Source organism: Bacillus rossius (assembly GCF_032445375.1).
Source record: "Bacillus rossius redtenbacheri isolate Brsri chromosome 4 unlocalized genomic scaffold, Brsri_v3 Brsri_v3_scf4_2, whole genome shotgun sequence".
Lineage (NCBI taxonomy): Eukaryota > Metazoa > Arthropoda > Insecta > Phasmatodea > Bacillidae > Bacillus > Bacillus rossius.
The window spans coordinates 40,511,407-40,527,411 of record NW_026962011.1 but is presented as its reverse complement, the minus strand read 5'-3'; the positions used below and the strand labels follow the sequence as shown (position 1 = coordinate 40,527,411).

The following is a 16,005-nucleotide window of genomic DNA, read 5'->3' as shown; positions in this document are numbered from 1 at the left end:
TTTCTTTATAGTTTAACACAATGCGACATACATAGTTAAAGCCTTGATTATTTAATCATTAGTTTGTGGCGCGCCCGTAACATGCTAAGCCTTTGGGTAAATTGTATTTCAGTTTATAACTCTAAGAAAGGTAAGATATCAATCAATTATGTAATGAAATAAGTTTTTCATTTCAGTGAAGGACATACAAATCTGAATCACACAAAAATATAGGGCCCAACGTAATAATCACTTCTACAAAAGTTATTGCATATTTCTTAAGCTTTAAAGTAACATATTTTTCAAGAAGCTAGCTTAATTGATTAGGTTACTAGGGTGTTAAGTGCGTAGAAATGTTGTGTACGTACTGCGACAGTGCTACAGCTACAAGTGCTAGGGTGACTTTCGCTCCCACGAAATAGAGGTTTTTAAATCTCTGGAAAATCTCTTAAGCTTTCAATTGGTATATTTGTTAAGAGTCTGGTACAATTTATCGGTCCGCGGAATCGTTATCGGCGGCGTTGAATTTGCTCGGGTTGGATTAATTTTCGCTCCTAGGAAACAAGGTTATTAATGTAGTGAAAATTATTAAAAAACTGAACTCTTGTACAGTAGCAGTTTAAAAGTTTCTTAGTAACATATCAAAATTTTACCGCTGCAAACCTTATGCGTCATACCAAATGAGTTCTAAATGATAATTTCTTGCAGCACTCCACAAAACTGCATTTATAAAATGAAATTTCTATAGTAGACTCTCTGTATGGATACCAAAATAATCTTGAGACATTATTCTACAAGATAATAGTAAAAACATATTAACGTTTTAACATCTTATCATTTGTAGACATAACAAATCAATTAAGTTATAAAATAAGATACTTAAAATTATCTGAAATCAAAATAACACAATGCGACATATGTAGTCAGTTGAAAAGCTTGACATGAAAATCACTCAAAATAATGTTTTGACATTTTTCGTAAGCTTAAAAATGCTATATTTGTTAACAGTCTATAGTAATAGATTGGTTCACTACAATGGTCGGAACGTCACATTGTGTACTGTACTGGGCGCCATGATACACTCATGTGGGTTGGGGCATTCAAATCTCAGGAAACAAAGATCTGACTAAATACTAAATAGGTATTTACTAGTTAATTACTTTAGTTATGTATTTTAAGCAGTTGGAAAAGCATGTTCAGTTTATATTGTCACGTCTCACTTTCAGAGGGGGGGTTCAATTCTTCAAAAATGTAGCTCTGAACATAAGAAACTCAAAACATTAACTAGCCATAGAGCATCTCACTGAGGATTGAATCTTAGTAGGTGTATTCTTATACAAGAATAGAAAATCAGGATACTGAGAAAAAAATAAGAGTAACCTAAAAACAATAGAACAATCACATTTATTTATAACAATTAAATAAAGCTGACAAATAATGAGGCACCTTCCATGTCCGCTACCAGCCTTATAGATATTCCGACAGAAAAACAATAAACCATATATAAGATTTTCTTAGTAGTACTAACACATTAACATAATCGTAATAATTTCCTCCAGGCCACCCAGTGATACCAAGCTTCATTAGCTCTTCCACAACTTCATTTTTAAAATTTATTAAGAACATCCACTACCTTGAAACGGATTTTAGAAATTATTTAGTTTAAGTTTATAACGTCATCATTTACATGAAAAGACAAGGATCGTGATGCAAACAAATTACCGAGTTATACTTGAAAATAAAAAGGGAACGGTAGTGCTCAACGTATTATACGTTAAAACCACTAAGTTTCTAAGAACAAATTATTTATAAGAGCAAATAATACACCAAACGAGAATTTTTAAAGTTAACTACGAAGAAACACTGAAGGCTAAGAGTCCGGCATCACTCAGGCGCCATTTCCGATAGCACTCACCTAACCATTACCAAGTCGCCGCGCGGCCGGGCAGCATGACAGCCTTCCACAGGATTACCGCCCCGCGAAAACATTTTACATCTCTTTTAAGCTATTTTCTTGGCCGCAAAACCCCTACGGGGAAAACATCCTGACGGGAAGTTTTCCTGTGTTTTACAAACACGTAAAGTTATTACAACAAGCCGGCCGCGCGGTCGGCCGCGCCAGGTTGCCCACGTAGTCAGAAAACCGGCCGCTAGATTGCGACACTCGCCTGCGCACGGCGACTGCGCACAATCTGCGCTCTCAGCTGGCCTCAAAAAAAAACGACAAACAAGTCTGCGCCGCGTTTCTCTGGAACTGCAGCAAACAACGTGTCAGCTGGCCTGGCTGAAACGCGGTCACGCCTGCGTTCCCAGACAAAGACGTGCAAGACTCGCACTCTTCCAGCCCCCCCGCAAACCCAAATCCAACAAAGGTGTTACCCCATCTTAGCGTGAGGGAAACCAAGTCCCGAACTAGCGAAAAGAATTTAAAATTGTATTTTCAACAAATAAACTAATTAAATAAATTAATGATAATTTTGAGCTACGCGACATCACCCCGGGCGGCAGGAGCTTGTGCCCCACAAGCTTACAACAATGCTTGGGGAATATTTAAGTTTGCTTCAAAAAAAAAAAAAAACCAATTGTCCCTATCATTTCTATGTGATCCAGTTACAAATTTAAATTAGTGATTACAGTGGTTGTTGTTTAGGTATAAATACCAACTCTAAGTTCTACTAGCACTTATTGACAATTTCCTCTCGGAGGACAAATGTGTTTTACAAAATTTCACATGTTAGCACTGCTTGGGACAGCAAGCAGCCAGGAGGGATACGGCGAAGAGATGCACCAACTCAGGGCAGAGACAGGAACAGCCAGCGGAACTGTGAGCTGCAGAATCACACCCCACTCCAACTTCTGCCTCTCCCAGCCGGTTCATCCCGACGTCGTTCATCCCAACTGCTCGTCATCCACGGTACACGACACCATTCCTACACAAAATACATGAGCAGCATCAGGAGTCATACAATTACAAACAACTAAAAAAAAAACTCTCAAACATCAAAATAATAGTGAACAAATCAAACAATTAAATTATCTTACTTAAGTTAATGACGTATTTTCATGTGTTTATCAAGAAGTATTCATGAGATCAACATAGATCAACACAACTAACCAAGGAGGGTCATACCAGGTATCAACACAAAAATAACTTTTAAAGATTCTTAAAACAAGTAACTATTCAAAAACTAAACTCGTAACTCATCTGCAATATTCAACATCTTGAAGAAAAGCCTACCCCCCACATTTCGTAGAGGAAGGATAAGGTAAGGTACCTAATAGGAAAATTTACAACAAAAACTTGACTGTGTCCACGTGTAGGTTGAAAGTTTATAACTACACTGGCCTTGTCTTGCTATACACTTTGTTTTGAACGTCAGGTCAGTAGTTTCAAACGATGGATAATTCTAGTCTTCTCGATAAATTTGTTGTTTGGGGGGCCACACCCTATCGCGATGCGTAATCACTGTCCTTGGACATGGCCACTCCCAAACCGCTGATACTCCTGGTAATCGTGCATCACCACACGATTCGACGATACGGGCACCAGCCCGCAGCAATGGGTAGAAGCAGGTCCTCTTCTCCCAACTGGCCCACGTGGTATCTGGCTGACCCTTAACGACGCGCCTTCTCCCAACTCGAGAAGGGACAAGAGTTCTGGATGGAGCTGCACCACAGCACTCCTTTCGAAATTGCCCTTAACAAGTCCGCCTCAAAAGTCATTCTCTTCGATTGACGAAAACTATCAATGTCACTTCTTGAATAATAAAAACACAAGGGGGGGGGGGGGGGGGTTATGGTGGAAAATGGGAATACGGAAAGGATCCCACCCACTTTCTCAATGATTAGTCCTGACGTCATAATTCCCCTTATTGAACCTGGTATTCTCCCTCCATCGTTATTTGGTTCTATAAAAATTATTTATGGGCGCATGCCCCTTCACATAAACATTAATCAAATTCTAATTTTTCTAATCGTAGGTAAAGCTTTACATTGAACAAAATTCATTCACTACTGATCATCACAAATGGAAATGGTTACTTTCAATTCCTCCCCATTTACCTTGGCTGCTCTGCGAAACTGTTTTAAAAATTCCTCAACCTCCTCACATCTCTTTCCAAAAAAATATCCCGGGTCCACAAAACACCTGCCTGTCTCCATGTTTAAATTCTGATCTTTCAATTCTGGTTTTATGTCGCTTAATTTATCTTTTAACACTTTCAATGATTCATCATCTGACGAAGAACTACTATCACTGTTCTCAGGGTTTTTTACTTTGTCATCCAATATTTCAATTGTGTATTTACTAGCCATCCCTAATAGACTCCACCTTAAATTATTTTCATTAGTCCTTAACTTAAGCATACATTTCACATTTCACCTTAAATTAATTATTGTTAGACAAATACAGCCATCCCTGGTCTCCCACTGGTTTCCTGAAATAACCTAAAATAAATTTTATTATCATTACACAATTAATCCTATAAACACATCAATCTTAATACACCAGCTGCACTGCATGCTCTTCTTCTTCACTAAAATAAATCAAAATGTTAGACCACACCTAACACTCTTATCTTAATTTATTTTTCAGTATCCCAACATTCTTTATACCTACTAACCGGCGATCTCCACCATTTGTCACGTCTCACTTTCAGAGGGGGGGTTCAATTCTTCAAAAATGTAGCTCTGAACATAAGAAACTCAAAACATTAACTAGCCATAGAGCATCTCACTGAGGATTGAATCTTAGTAGGTGTATTCTTATACAAGAATAGAAAATCAGGATACTGAGAAAAAAATAAGAGTAACCTAAAAACAATAGAACAATCACATTTATTTATAACAATTAAATAAAGCTGACAAATAATGAGGCACCTTCCATGTCCGCTACCAGCCTTATAGATATTCCGACAGAAAAACAATAAACCATATATAAGATTTTCTTAGTAGTACTAACACATTAACATAATCGTAATAATTTCCTCCAGGCCACCCAGTGATACCAAGCTTCATTAGCTCTTCCACAACTTCATTTTTAAAATTTATTAAGAACATCCACTACCTTGAAACGGATTTTAGAAATTATTTAGTTTAAGTTTATAACGTCATCATTTACATGAAAAGACAAGGATCGTGATGCAAACAAATTACCGAGTTATACTTGAAAATAAAAAGGGAACGGTAGTGCTCAACGTATTATACGTTAAAACCACTAAGTTTCTAAGAACAAATTATTTATAAGAGCAAATAATACACCAAACGAGAATTTTTAAAGTTAACTACGAAGAAACACTGAAGGCTAAGAGTCCGGCATCACTCAGGCGCCATTTCCGATAGCACTCACCTAACCATTACCAAGTCGCCGCGCGGCCGGGCAGCATGACAGCCTTCCACAGGATTACCGCCCCGCGAAAACATTTTACATCTCTTTTAAGCTATTTTCTTGGCCGCAAAACCCCTACGGGGAAAACATCCTGACGGGAAGTTTTCCTGTGTTTTACAAACACGTAAAGTTATTACAACAAGCCGGCCGCGCGGTCGGCCGCGCCAGGTTGCCCACGTAGTCAGAAAACCGGCCGCTAGATTGCGACACTCGCCTGCGCACGGCGACTGCGCACAATCTGCGCTCTCAGCTGGCCTCAAAAAAAAACGACAAACAAGTCTGCGCCGCGTTTCTCTGGAACTGCAGCAAACAACGTGTCAGCTGGCCTGGCTGAAACGCGGTCACGCCTGCGTTCCCAGACAAAGACGTGCAAGACTCGCACTCTTCCAGCCCCCCCGCAAACCCAAATCCAACAAAGGTGTTACCCCATCTTAGCGTGAGGGAAACCAAGTCCCGAACTAGCGAAAAGAATTTAAAATTGTATTTTCAACAAATAAACTAATTAAATAAATTAATGATAATTTTGAGCTACGCGACAATATCACATTACACCAGAATAAAAATGTTTCCTTATTATTCGAAATAATATACTGACAACAGCTGTCGTGTCTATCCTGGTCCCTAGGCCCGCTGTTGCCCATAGCCGTCTGGTCCGGGCATGAGTGTAAAAAAGTGTTTGAGTGGTGCTTCGAGTGGTAAGCGCACCCGAGCGCGGCGGCTGGTGTGATAAATGACAGTGCAATTACCGGACCGCGTACTGTCTCCCACGCATCTCATACGTCCCCCTCCCCTGCTTCCCGCTCGCCGTGCGCCGGTGCGTGGGAGTCAGTCATACCTCGCCTCTCATCCGCGACGGATGCGTCTGAACGCTGCTCCGCGCTTCGCCGCTAGCGACTCGTGAGTCGTTCGCCGTTTAGCAGCCAGTGCCTTAACGACATAGACAGAACTACGGACATAGATTAACTGAACTAAGTGGCGTCTCGAGCGGCCGACAGCTCGAGGGGTCGCTGTTGTCCTGGCCCCCTATTGTAAGCCACAAGGTGAGAACCCGTTTACTCCCTGAGTTTTAGGCTGGCTGGCGCTCTCGTCACGACAGGGAATCACTCGCAACAGGGGTCAGAGAGCCAGGTGTCGTCAAGACATTAATGAGAACCATTTGTTTTGTTTTATAACTGACCACATAGCCTGGGTGGATTACAAATCTACTGCCTACGTTACAAAACTGATAGTATGAGTCGTAACTTTCAGATTATACCTTTTTGTTGATTAGTATGTGTATTCATTTAAGTAGTTAGTTTTTTTAAATCATAATTTTAATCTTAAATATAGGTACTTTTTCTTGATAATTTACATACTGAAAACATATTCTATTATATCATACTTTATCCTAAATGTGAAGTCATGTTCAATCTCTGTTCTCCCATTCCAAACAAACAGATGCCAGCCAAATTAAAAATGAACACTTCAATCGTGCTTTATGAGAAAGAAAGCTACCTGAGATTTTTTATATATGTTTACATATATAATTAATCAACTTGGACTTTAGGGAGTTTCTGTTGACTAGTTCAAATAAATTAATAAATTGCAATTTAATTGAGCAATACTAAAAATCCTCCTTCACAAGAGAGAATTGATTAAAATATTATTTTACATGCATTAATTTAACTCAAATATACTAAATCAAATATACCTACTTAATATATTTGCAGTATTTTCTAAACAAAATATTTGAATTTTTTTCCAAACAAAATTAATTCACTTACTTCTGAACTTGTCTATTAAGGTTGCGAGTAAAGCTTGCTGCGACCGGAACATCGCCACAGGACGGTACACACTTCAGCACCTAGGCTACTCTAGCGATTCAACTAATTATGCTAGAGACTAGGGCTGGGCCGATGCCGATCACCGATCACAATAATCGACCAATTTTAACACATCGGCATCGGTACCGATCTGCAAATTATTTACCGATCACCAAACGCCGATCATTACATACTAATTGAAAATTAATAAATACTGAATTAAGCTAAAAAATGCAAAGTTGTACGTTTCAAATTTACTTACAAAATAACTAAATAAGGTAGGCCTACAATCACGTATCAACAAAAACACGAATTTACAGTATTAATTTGCATATGGATATTTTTAAAACATGCCAAACCATTATTTTACTGAGTTTTTAATAATTCACAATAAAAACTTTGATTTTTATGAAATAATACTAATTTTAACTTATATCTATTGTACATATGAAACCACAGCCATAGAATATTGTGTGTTGACCACAAAATACAAAACAAAACTTTTGCCTGCAGGTTAACCAACTTTCGTATCCTCTACGGTGTGTTCCATTGCATATCAGTACGTGGGGGAACGAGCAGAAATACTGTGATATATGCCGTAGTGTGTTTATGGTCATAGTCTGATGACATTGTTGTCTATTTTAGTGATTCCTTAAAAGTTTGTTGGTTACAATGGCACATAAAAGTAGTTTCGTGTGGAAATTAATTCTAATAATTCTTAATTTGTCTGATCGGCAATGATCAGCGCCGGTCATCGGCGCAAATGATCGGTATCGGAATGATCGGCCCAGCCCTACTAGAGACTTTATAATTATACCACCTTGAAAATTAATGAATAGGCAAAAACTTTTACAAAGACGATTTTCATGTTGGGCTCCATTTGCATGTAAATTATAATTTTATTCCCAGGGCTGATTAAAAATAAATCAATAATTTTGTTGATTTTGATGTCATCTTAAGTGTTTAACTTTGAAATATTTTTATATAGCTTTTTAGAATAATGATTCTGTATTATTTTGATGGTCTCATCGAAAGTCTACGGTAGAAACTGCGTTTATGAGAAACATTTTAATGGATGGCTGTAAGATGCTGTCATAAAGGACTTTACTGCATATTTTCAGTGTGACGCACACGTTGTACGGTTGTAAACTTTTGGTATGTTATTAAGCATAGTCGACTCTAACAAAACTGTACAAAAATTCAGCTTTCGACAAATTGGTCTTTAGTTTCCTAGATCATAATTCATTCACCTTTTCCATGCAAATAGAGCACTTACGACTTGCTTATTTTGCTGCTGTAGCCAAGTGCATGGCATCTTTATAAGTTGACTTGACTTTATAAAGCGTATGCCGAACTGATTCATACCATACACCACATACTATTTAATCGTTTAGCATTCTATCCAGATATGGGAAATGGCAATGGGTGGACATCCGTCGCTGTTCCGCCACATGCTTTGTAACAGTTCCACCTTCATGTTTATCATGCTTGTGAAATGGGTACACTTTCACTAACTTCCTTGATGTGAGCTAAAAATGATTTGTCAAACGGCTCTTGTACATCCCAAATAGTTGCTTCACTTGTCAAAAAAAACAGCATTCATTTCCTTTTGACATTTATTTTGTTAGCTGCAAAATAAATGATAATTTAACTCCACATATATTTCAGGCACAAGCTTGCAGAAAGAGCTATACACAGCCATTTTAAGGTTATCATTGGTGTATTAGCTCAATCCTGTTATCTCTCAATTCCTCAACCAGTCATATACTGGAATCATGTAGACACTGTTTTATTTCTGCTGAATTTATTCATACAATTAAAGCAAAAATAATGAACATCATGAGGACAAAGCTATCAAGCAAGGTTTAAAAAAAAATATTTAAATAATTATTTAAATAATTATTTTTAATATAATTTTCACAGCGATTTTTGACCTCGTTTTCCTTTTAATCTCCTCGGCAACGTTCGCTTTTGGCGTTACCACACAATCACACATTATTCACTTAAGTTGCATTGCCCTCTTGTTTTCACCGCTGTATGTGTTTGGGGAGGATCGGGCAGGAGTGGAATGATTTTGAGGTGAGGGTATTTGTAATAAGAGGGGCAAGGGGATTGAAAAATAAGTTTAAATATATGGAGAGTGAGTAAGGAGAAGGATTTGTTGGCACTGGGTGAAAGTCCAGTTGCAGGTAGAAGAAAATAATTTAATGTAGGTACTGTAATGTCTATGACGAATCTGAACTTAACCACAAGATCCCACCATTCTACTAAAAATATTACTACACACTACTATAGATGAACACAACAATTTTATCCAACATTTTATAATGGTAATATATGCATAGTTGCTTAGTGCCCTTAAAAACAAGAATGAAAATTTAGTTATGTGATGTTTCATTTATTTCAGGATTGTTGACCCTTGGCCAAATCCATATGTATACTCTAAAGCAATTTCTGAGAATGTCATCTTGACGCAAGGAAAAGGTTTGCCAATAGCCATTGTGAGACCGTCCATAGGTGAGTTTAACATGATGGTAATTAATTATCATGTAGATAAATAATATGTCAATATAGGTAGTTTTGTTTAGTAATATAATTTTAATGTATCAAATATTTGAATTGCTTGATAAATATTGTATACTTTCTTTGGTAGCTAGAGCATTCAGTTGATAATCAAGTGGCAGAAAAGATAAGTAATTCACCTAAAATAGAGGCCTCATTTAAATTTCTTAAAACAAAATCTGTGAACTATTTTAGCATATTCAGCTAATATTGCTAGCCAAATGACAGAACATTGGTGAGTTTTAGTTTATGACTCTATATAAGGCATGAGAGTATATTTTTATTTAGCAGGAAGATAAAGCTTTGACTTAGGTTGTTACTGATTGTGAACCCTTCCCTAAAAAATGGCTAACATGCTGTCACAAAGCAAGGATATAATAAATTGTATTAAACAAAATAAGTTTACCCCTACGGTGACTTATGTGTAGGAAACTCTGAGTTTGCTTTATTACTTCCTTTACACACAAATTCCAAACAGTGAGTAAGGCTCCATTTATACTTAGCAGCATTGGTGACTGTAGCTCCCTTGTTCATTTTACCATCGAAAGTCTTCAGAAATAAACATTCATAGGCAACGTTGCCTAAAATTTTCCAAGTTTTCCAACATTCCCAGAAGTAAAGAAAAAGGTGACTGAGCTACTGTAGAGCCAGCCTACTGGCCACATCCAAGGGATGTTTGAAGGGTGCCTGAGTTACGACTCCAACCCTTGACACCAGGGTAGAACACATTTGAATTTTTTTTTTCATATGATTTTTGTAGCATGTAATCTTTCTTTCAGAAGCAATGGAGAGTGGGAGTTCTGAATGTAGTTGGTAATGAATACTAGGAAGCAATAAACTTGCAGTCTGCATGCTGTACTATTCCTTAAATAAATTATTATTTGTGGTTTTCACGGAAAAATACATTTTTGGAAATGTTGACAGTGGTTTCCACCCTCAAGGAGCCAATTGTAGGGTGGATAGACAATTTGTATGGCCCAATTTCATTTGCTGTTGGATGTGGCTGTGGAATTTTCCGCGTGGGATTAAGCAATGGAGAAGCATTAATGGACTTAGTTCCGGCTGACATGGTTGCCAACTGTGTGATAGCATCGGCCTTGACCGGACTCTCAAGGTAAGGGAGTATATTCATATCAATTTGTATAAAATAGTTTTCTCTTTTTTTCCGTCAATTAGTCTTTAATCTTTATAGTGTTAGGTACTGCATTGTTGACAATTATTTCTAAGCTTGTTCCCTTTCTTGTGTGAAGGTTTTCTTATACATTTTGTAACAACCCAGATACAGCCTTCCCCATGACAATCCAGTAATAATAATTTGTGGTAAATTTTTGTCATATTTCAGGTAAGGTTATCAAGTGATGTAAAGTTTTTCCTTTTAGAAGTTATTTTGAACTGACTATGTCATGTATTGTGAACGTAATTCACCTGGCTTAATGCTTTTGTTTTTATAATGCATAAGTTTATTTTACAAGTATTTTTTTTTTTGCTGGTTTCTTTGTGTGGGAAGACATGCTGACGTATTGGTTATTTCTACAACAGAGGCTTTGTTCCACAGGCTAGGCATTGAGTCACGGTCATGGGATTGTTAGAGAGAGAGACAGAAATTGCTAGGGTGGTGGGAACGGACATAAGAATTTTGTGGAAGTTTCTGTTGCCATGCGCCGTGATTGGCTGAGAATTACGTCAGCGAGCCCAGGACACTGCCAGCATAAGGGCAAGGAAGGCTTTAGGGTTTAGTCGTTAAGTCATTTAGTCATTGTTTGAGCACCGTGCCAAGAGGTCGTAGTCGGGCGATGGCTCAACTAACATAATAATGTTCTTGTATTAAAACGTAACTTTATGGCTACAGTCCGGGCGACGCTTAATAAATAGCATTTTTTCGGACATTTTCATAAATTAGAACTTTTTTTTTTGACCGTAGTCATCGGCAAAGCCCACAGCGAGGCGACAAAAGCTTTTGTCCAGCCGTTGCTGCCCAGAACTTATCCGGGAAACGTACTGTTAGTTATGATAAGCACGGGATATAATTCGTAAGAAGAATCTACGTTGTATCTCCTTTATGTATGTACATCTACATTTTTTTGTTTTTGTTCTGTTGTGCGGAAGACTGTGATATTGTGATATTATGTGAATAAAAAACAACAGGTAATACATCAAGCAATCACTGCCTATGAATTACCAACCTGTATGTTCACTCATCACCTAATTTTGAGCTAGCCGCAGGTGATAAGCTGTAACAATTTAACAATAGGTTACATAAAACTCACATTTCTGATATGCAAGTTAACGGCAGGCTGTGGGGCAGGTGTTCTACAAAGAAAAGAAAAAAAGGATTGCTGAATTGAAAAAAAAAAAACACAAAGACCAGTATTTATTTTCACATTTATTTATATTTTCATTTCTATAGTTATAAGATTTATTTAATTTATCTGTAGCTAATTAATAGTTAGGAATTAAATGTGGATAATATTATTTTTTTTATTACCATTGGTTGAAATTACATTTAGAATTAGCACTATGATGTACTTATTTCTGCCTATATAACTTTTTTTTTTTTAATTTTTTGTTGCTATCTAATGCTTTTCACTTTTCAGAACAGTCGAACATGGCAAGTTGAACATTAACTTTAGTATTTTTGTAGCAAAAATTATCTAAAGGTAATTTCTTGTATAGAAAATGGTTAGATTTTGGTTTATGTTGTAATTTAACATGTCTTTTCACTTAGTATTTACTAGTAAATAATTTTACTTATGTTTAGTTAGTCGTGTTGTTTTTAATAGAGTTAAATCAATAAAACTGCTTAAAATATTTTTATAATCTTCCAATAGGTCTCAAGATGTCATGCCCGTATACAACATAACAACATCGGAAAACAACCCACTGACAGGCAAAGCATTTACAACTATATTGTTAAATATGATCCATGAATATCCATTCAAAACAGCTGTTTGGTACCCGTACTTCTACCACATCAAGAACTTCTACGTCTACTTGTTCCTGGCCTTCTTCCTGCACTTCCTGCCGGGGTGTCTACTGGACCTGGTGCTTCGCCTCAAGGGGAAGAAGCCAATGTGAGTCAAGCTCCTGATACGCGGGTGATGGTTTAGCGCTGAGTGCGAACTGTCCTTGCTGAGCCTTCTGTATAGGCATAGAGGGCTCTTTGCTACAAGGCTACAATTAATAGAATACGCGAGCCTTGTCGATTACAAGTTGCGAAGGAAAAATAATTATTGCAGAGTGATTGCTTTATGGTAACTAAAAACTCCAGCTGGCAAATAAAATATGCGTGATGTTTCATTCTCATCCAGTGTTAAATTGATATGAAAGGTCTTCACAGCAATCATACTTAGTAAATATAGACTTCAGTCATAGAATCAGACCTATTTTTGAGGAAATATGCTATAAACAACGGAACATTGAGAAAAGAGTTAAAAAAAAGGCATTGAGCTTTTTGTTTTTGGTGGAGAGTGACACTTATATGCAGCATGTGCCAGGGTACGTGGAACCCAAAAACATACAAGACGTTTATGAGAAAAGAGTATATCTACAAAACCTTAGTAAATGTTAACTTGATATTTGACCATTTATGCACCTAAGAAATTTAGAAAAGAAATATTCTAAAAAACTTAAGGATACTGGTATTTGTTACACTCCTCTCTCTACACTTGTGTAGCGTAAATGTCTCCTTGGAAAAACTTTGGGAGACTGGTGGATTGTTTAGTTTCAAATACATAGATAACAAATGCAATTTCGTCTATAATCTGTGCACCTATTTATTTTACTTTTATAGTTACTGGATTAAACCAACCAGTAGTTTATAGTAATTGATAATTTTATTTAATTTCAAAATTTGTATACTATATTTATTTGTAAAGTATTGCCACAACTTGTGTTTTGGGGAACTTTCTTCTTTTTCTTTCATTATACTTGATAGTAAATTTTAACAACGATATCTTTGGATTTTAAATACTTATTTGCCTACTTCCTCTATTCTTGAACATTTCACGCCACAAATTAAATGATCCAATAGTCGACGTAGCTGCACCGGTAGCGAATTCTAGCGGCGGGTGCGGAAGTATGTGTGAGTTACAGTAGTGTTTAGAAATTAGTTATTGATATTGAATACTGGTCCATGTAAAAATGTTAATTTATTGTGAATATTAATGATAGAATTTGAGTTTATAAATCAATTGTATTTTTGTAAATAAGGTTATGTTTCCATATGTATTTTTTATTTGCATTATTAATATTGAATTATTATTTAATAAATGATTAAACCAATAAATTTGAATAAACATTCAGCATTTGTATGGATTTTCATTAACTTATATTTATCTTGATTGTCTTACTAAATTAAATAATTAATTTTATACACATGTTTAATTTAATATTTAATACTGAGTATTTATTGATAAAGTTAATATGTTACAGTCGGGAACGACACAAACCACATCATGCTTCGAGGTCACACATTCAACTGTTTTATTTTATAGTTTCATACATACACTTGCTCATGCATGCACCTAGTGGTCACAAGCCAAACTAGTCATACTATAGGTATTCTGTGTATCTTGACATTTATTGGGGAAAAAAATCATCTGGACTGGGACTTTAACCAACCAACCTTTTCCTGACAATGTTTACAAGAAAGCTACAGGAAGCCTTCTGTATTTGGGAAACAGCAAAATTCCATGTGTTGCATACTCAGCAGGCAATACCTGTACAACAGTAATGCAACAGTACAGCACTGGGGAGAAGTAAAACATATCTTCTCCTACCTCAAAGGAATGGAGTATACATACTTAAATAGTTTATGAGAAGGGGAAGGCAGTAGAAGTTTATATGGATACAGATTGGGCAAGCAGTGTAAAAGACAGGAAATTTTACAATGGTTTTTGTAGTGACATTAGCAAGTGGAGCAGTTGTCTGGCAGGCAAAAATACAAAACAGTGTTTCTTTCAACTGTAGAGGCAGAGTACACTGTTATAGAGCAAGCTGTGAAAAAAATATTGTGGATCAAAAGCCTGTTAAAGGAAATAGGTCAGAATAGATTATGAGAGATATATCAGGACAGATTCTTTTGCCAAGAACAATGTTACATCCATACGCTCGAAACTCATTGATGTGAGGTATAGTTTTGTTACAGATATAAATGATATAAACCCTTGTCTCGTAGGAAAACTGAAGATTGTGTTGCTTCAATGGGACTTAAGAAACTCTGAAATGTTTTTTGAAAATTAAATATGGTGTATAAAATGTCAAGAATATTTTGTCTATTCTCAATTTTTTTTGTTTTGTTATAGTTTTTGTGAATTTCATAATTTATGTTATCTTGAAACCTACTTTCATAATTTTTAGTTGCTGCATAATGAGTATATGTTGTGCATCAAATTTTTTAGATATGATTATTTAAAGGCTGAAGGCATCTTTTTGATTTCATCTTCTCATTTCTTCAGTTTGATTTAATGGGAGTTAAATGCTGTGGCAAACACTTTAGTTCCCAACATTCACCAAGATATCAGTTTGCACCTTGCAGTTTATAGTAAATGTTACATTAAATTATTATTATTATTATTATTATTTCAGAATCCTGAAACTCTACAGGAAAATACAAAAACATTCACAGCTGACATACTACTTTACCAGATGCGACAGGATATTCAGCAGCGAAAATACAAGGAATCTTTACAAGCAGCTGTCCTCTCAAGACAGAGCCTTGTTTCCATTTGATACAAATATGATTGAATGGAAAAAATATCTTGCAACTGGCGGCAAAGAAGTGAGGAAATATTTGCTAAATGAGTCATTGGATGATCTTGATGAAGCTAAGGCTCGCTCTCGAAAGTAAGAGACATCTTCATGTTAAAAATTAGCGTTAATCAAGTTATGTATTTTTTGCAAGCAAAACAATAAAACCACAGCTTAAGAGTAATTTGTCATTCAAATAATTTTGCCAAAAGTGTAGAGAAAATTAATTTACTTTCTAATTATTTTAAGTAAATTCTGGTTTACCAATGTACTTCCAAAGTCATGGTTTGTTAAAACATTAATAGAATTACAGAAATAATTTTTTTGTTTAGTAAATGTTGCACTTTCATAACAATTATATAATTCCACCTTTGTGAATTGTTGAAGATTAATAATGTTATTATTTTACTATACACATATTTTCTAATGTTTCTAACAACTTATTCATAGACAAAATTTTCTACTCCTGTAAAAAAAAAATTTCACCTCCATTTCTTATACTGATCATACATATAGAACTAACAGTAT

At 36.1% G+C, this 16,005-nt stretch overlaps 1 protein-coding gene across 11 annotated transcripts in view; it reads left to right on the top strand.

Moving 5' to 3' along the window:
• The window catches only part of LOC134542114 (uncharacterized), a 127,536-nt gene that overhangs the window by 61,607 nt on the left and 49,924 nt on the right, over positions 1 to 16,005 (top strand). For all 11 annotated transcript variants that reach the window (XM_063386075.1, XM_063386077.1, XM_063386069.1 and 8 more), the window contains 3 exons: positions 9,575 to 9,684; positions 10,654 to 10,843; positions 12,558 to 12,800. In XM_063386075.1, coding sequence (XP_063242145.1) covers positions 9,575 to 9,684; positions 10,654 to 10,843; positions 12,558 to 12,800 — 543 coding nt within the window. The remainder of the gene's footprint in view (positions 1 to 9,574; positions 9,685 to 10,653; positions 10,844 to 12,557; positions 12,801 to 16,005) is intronic.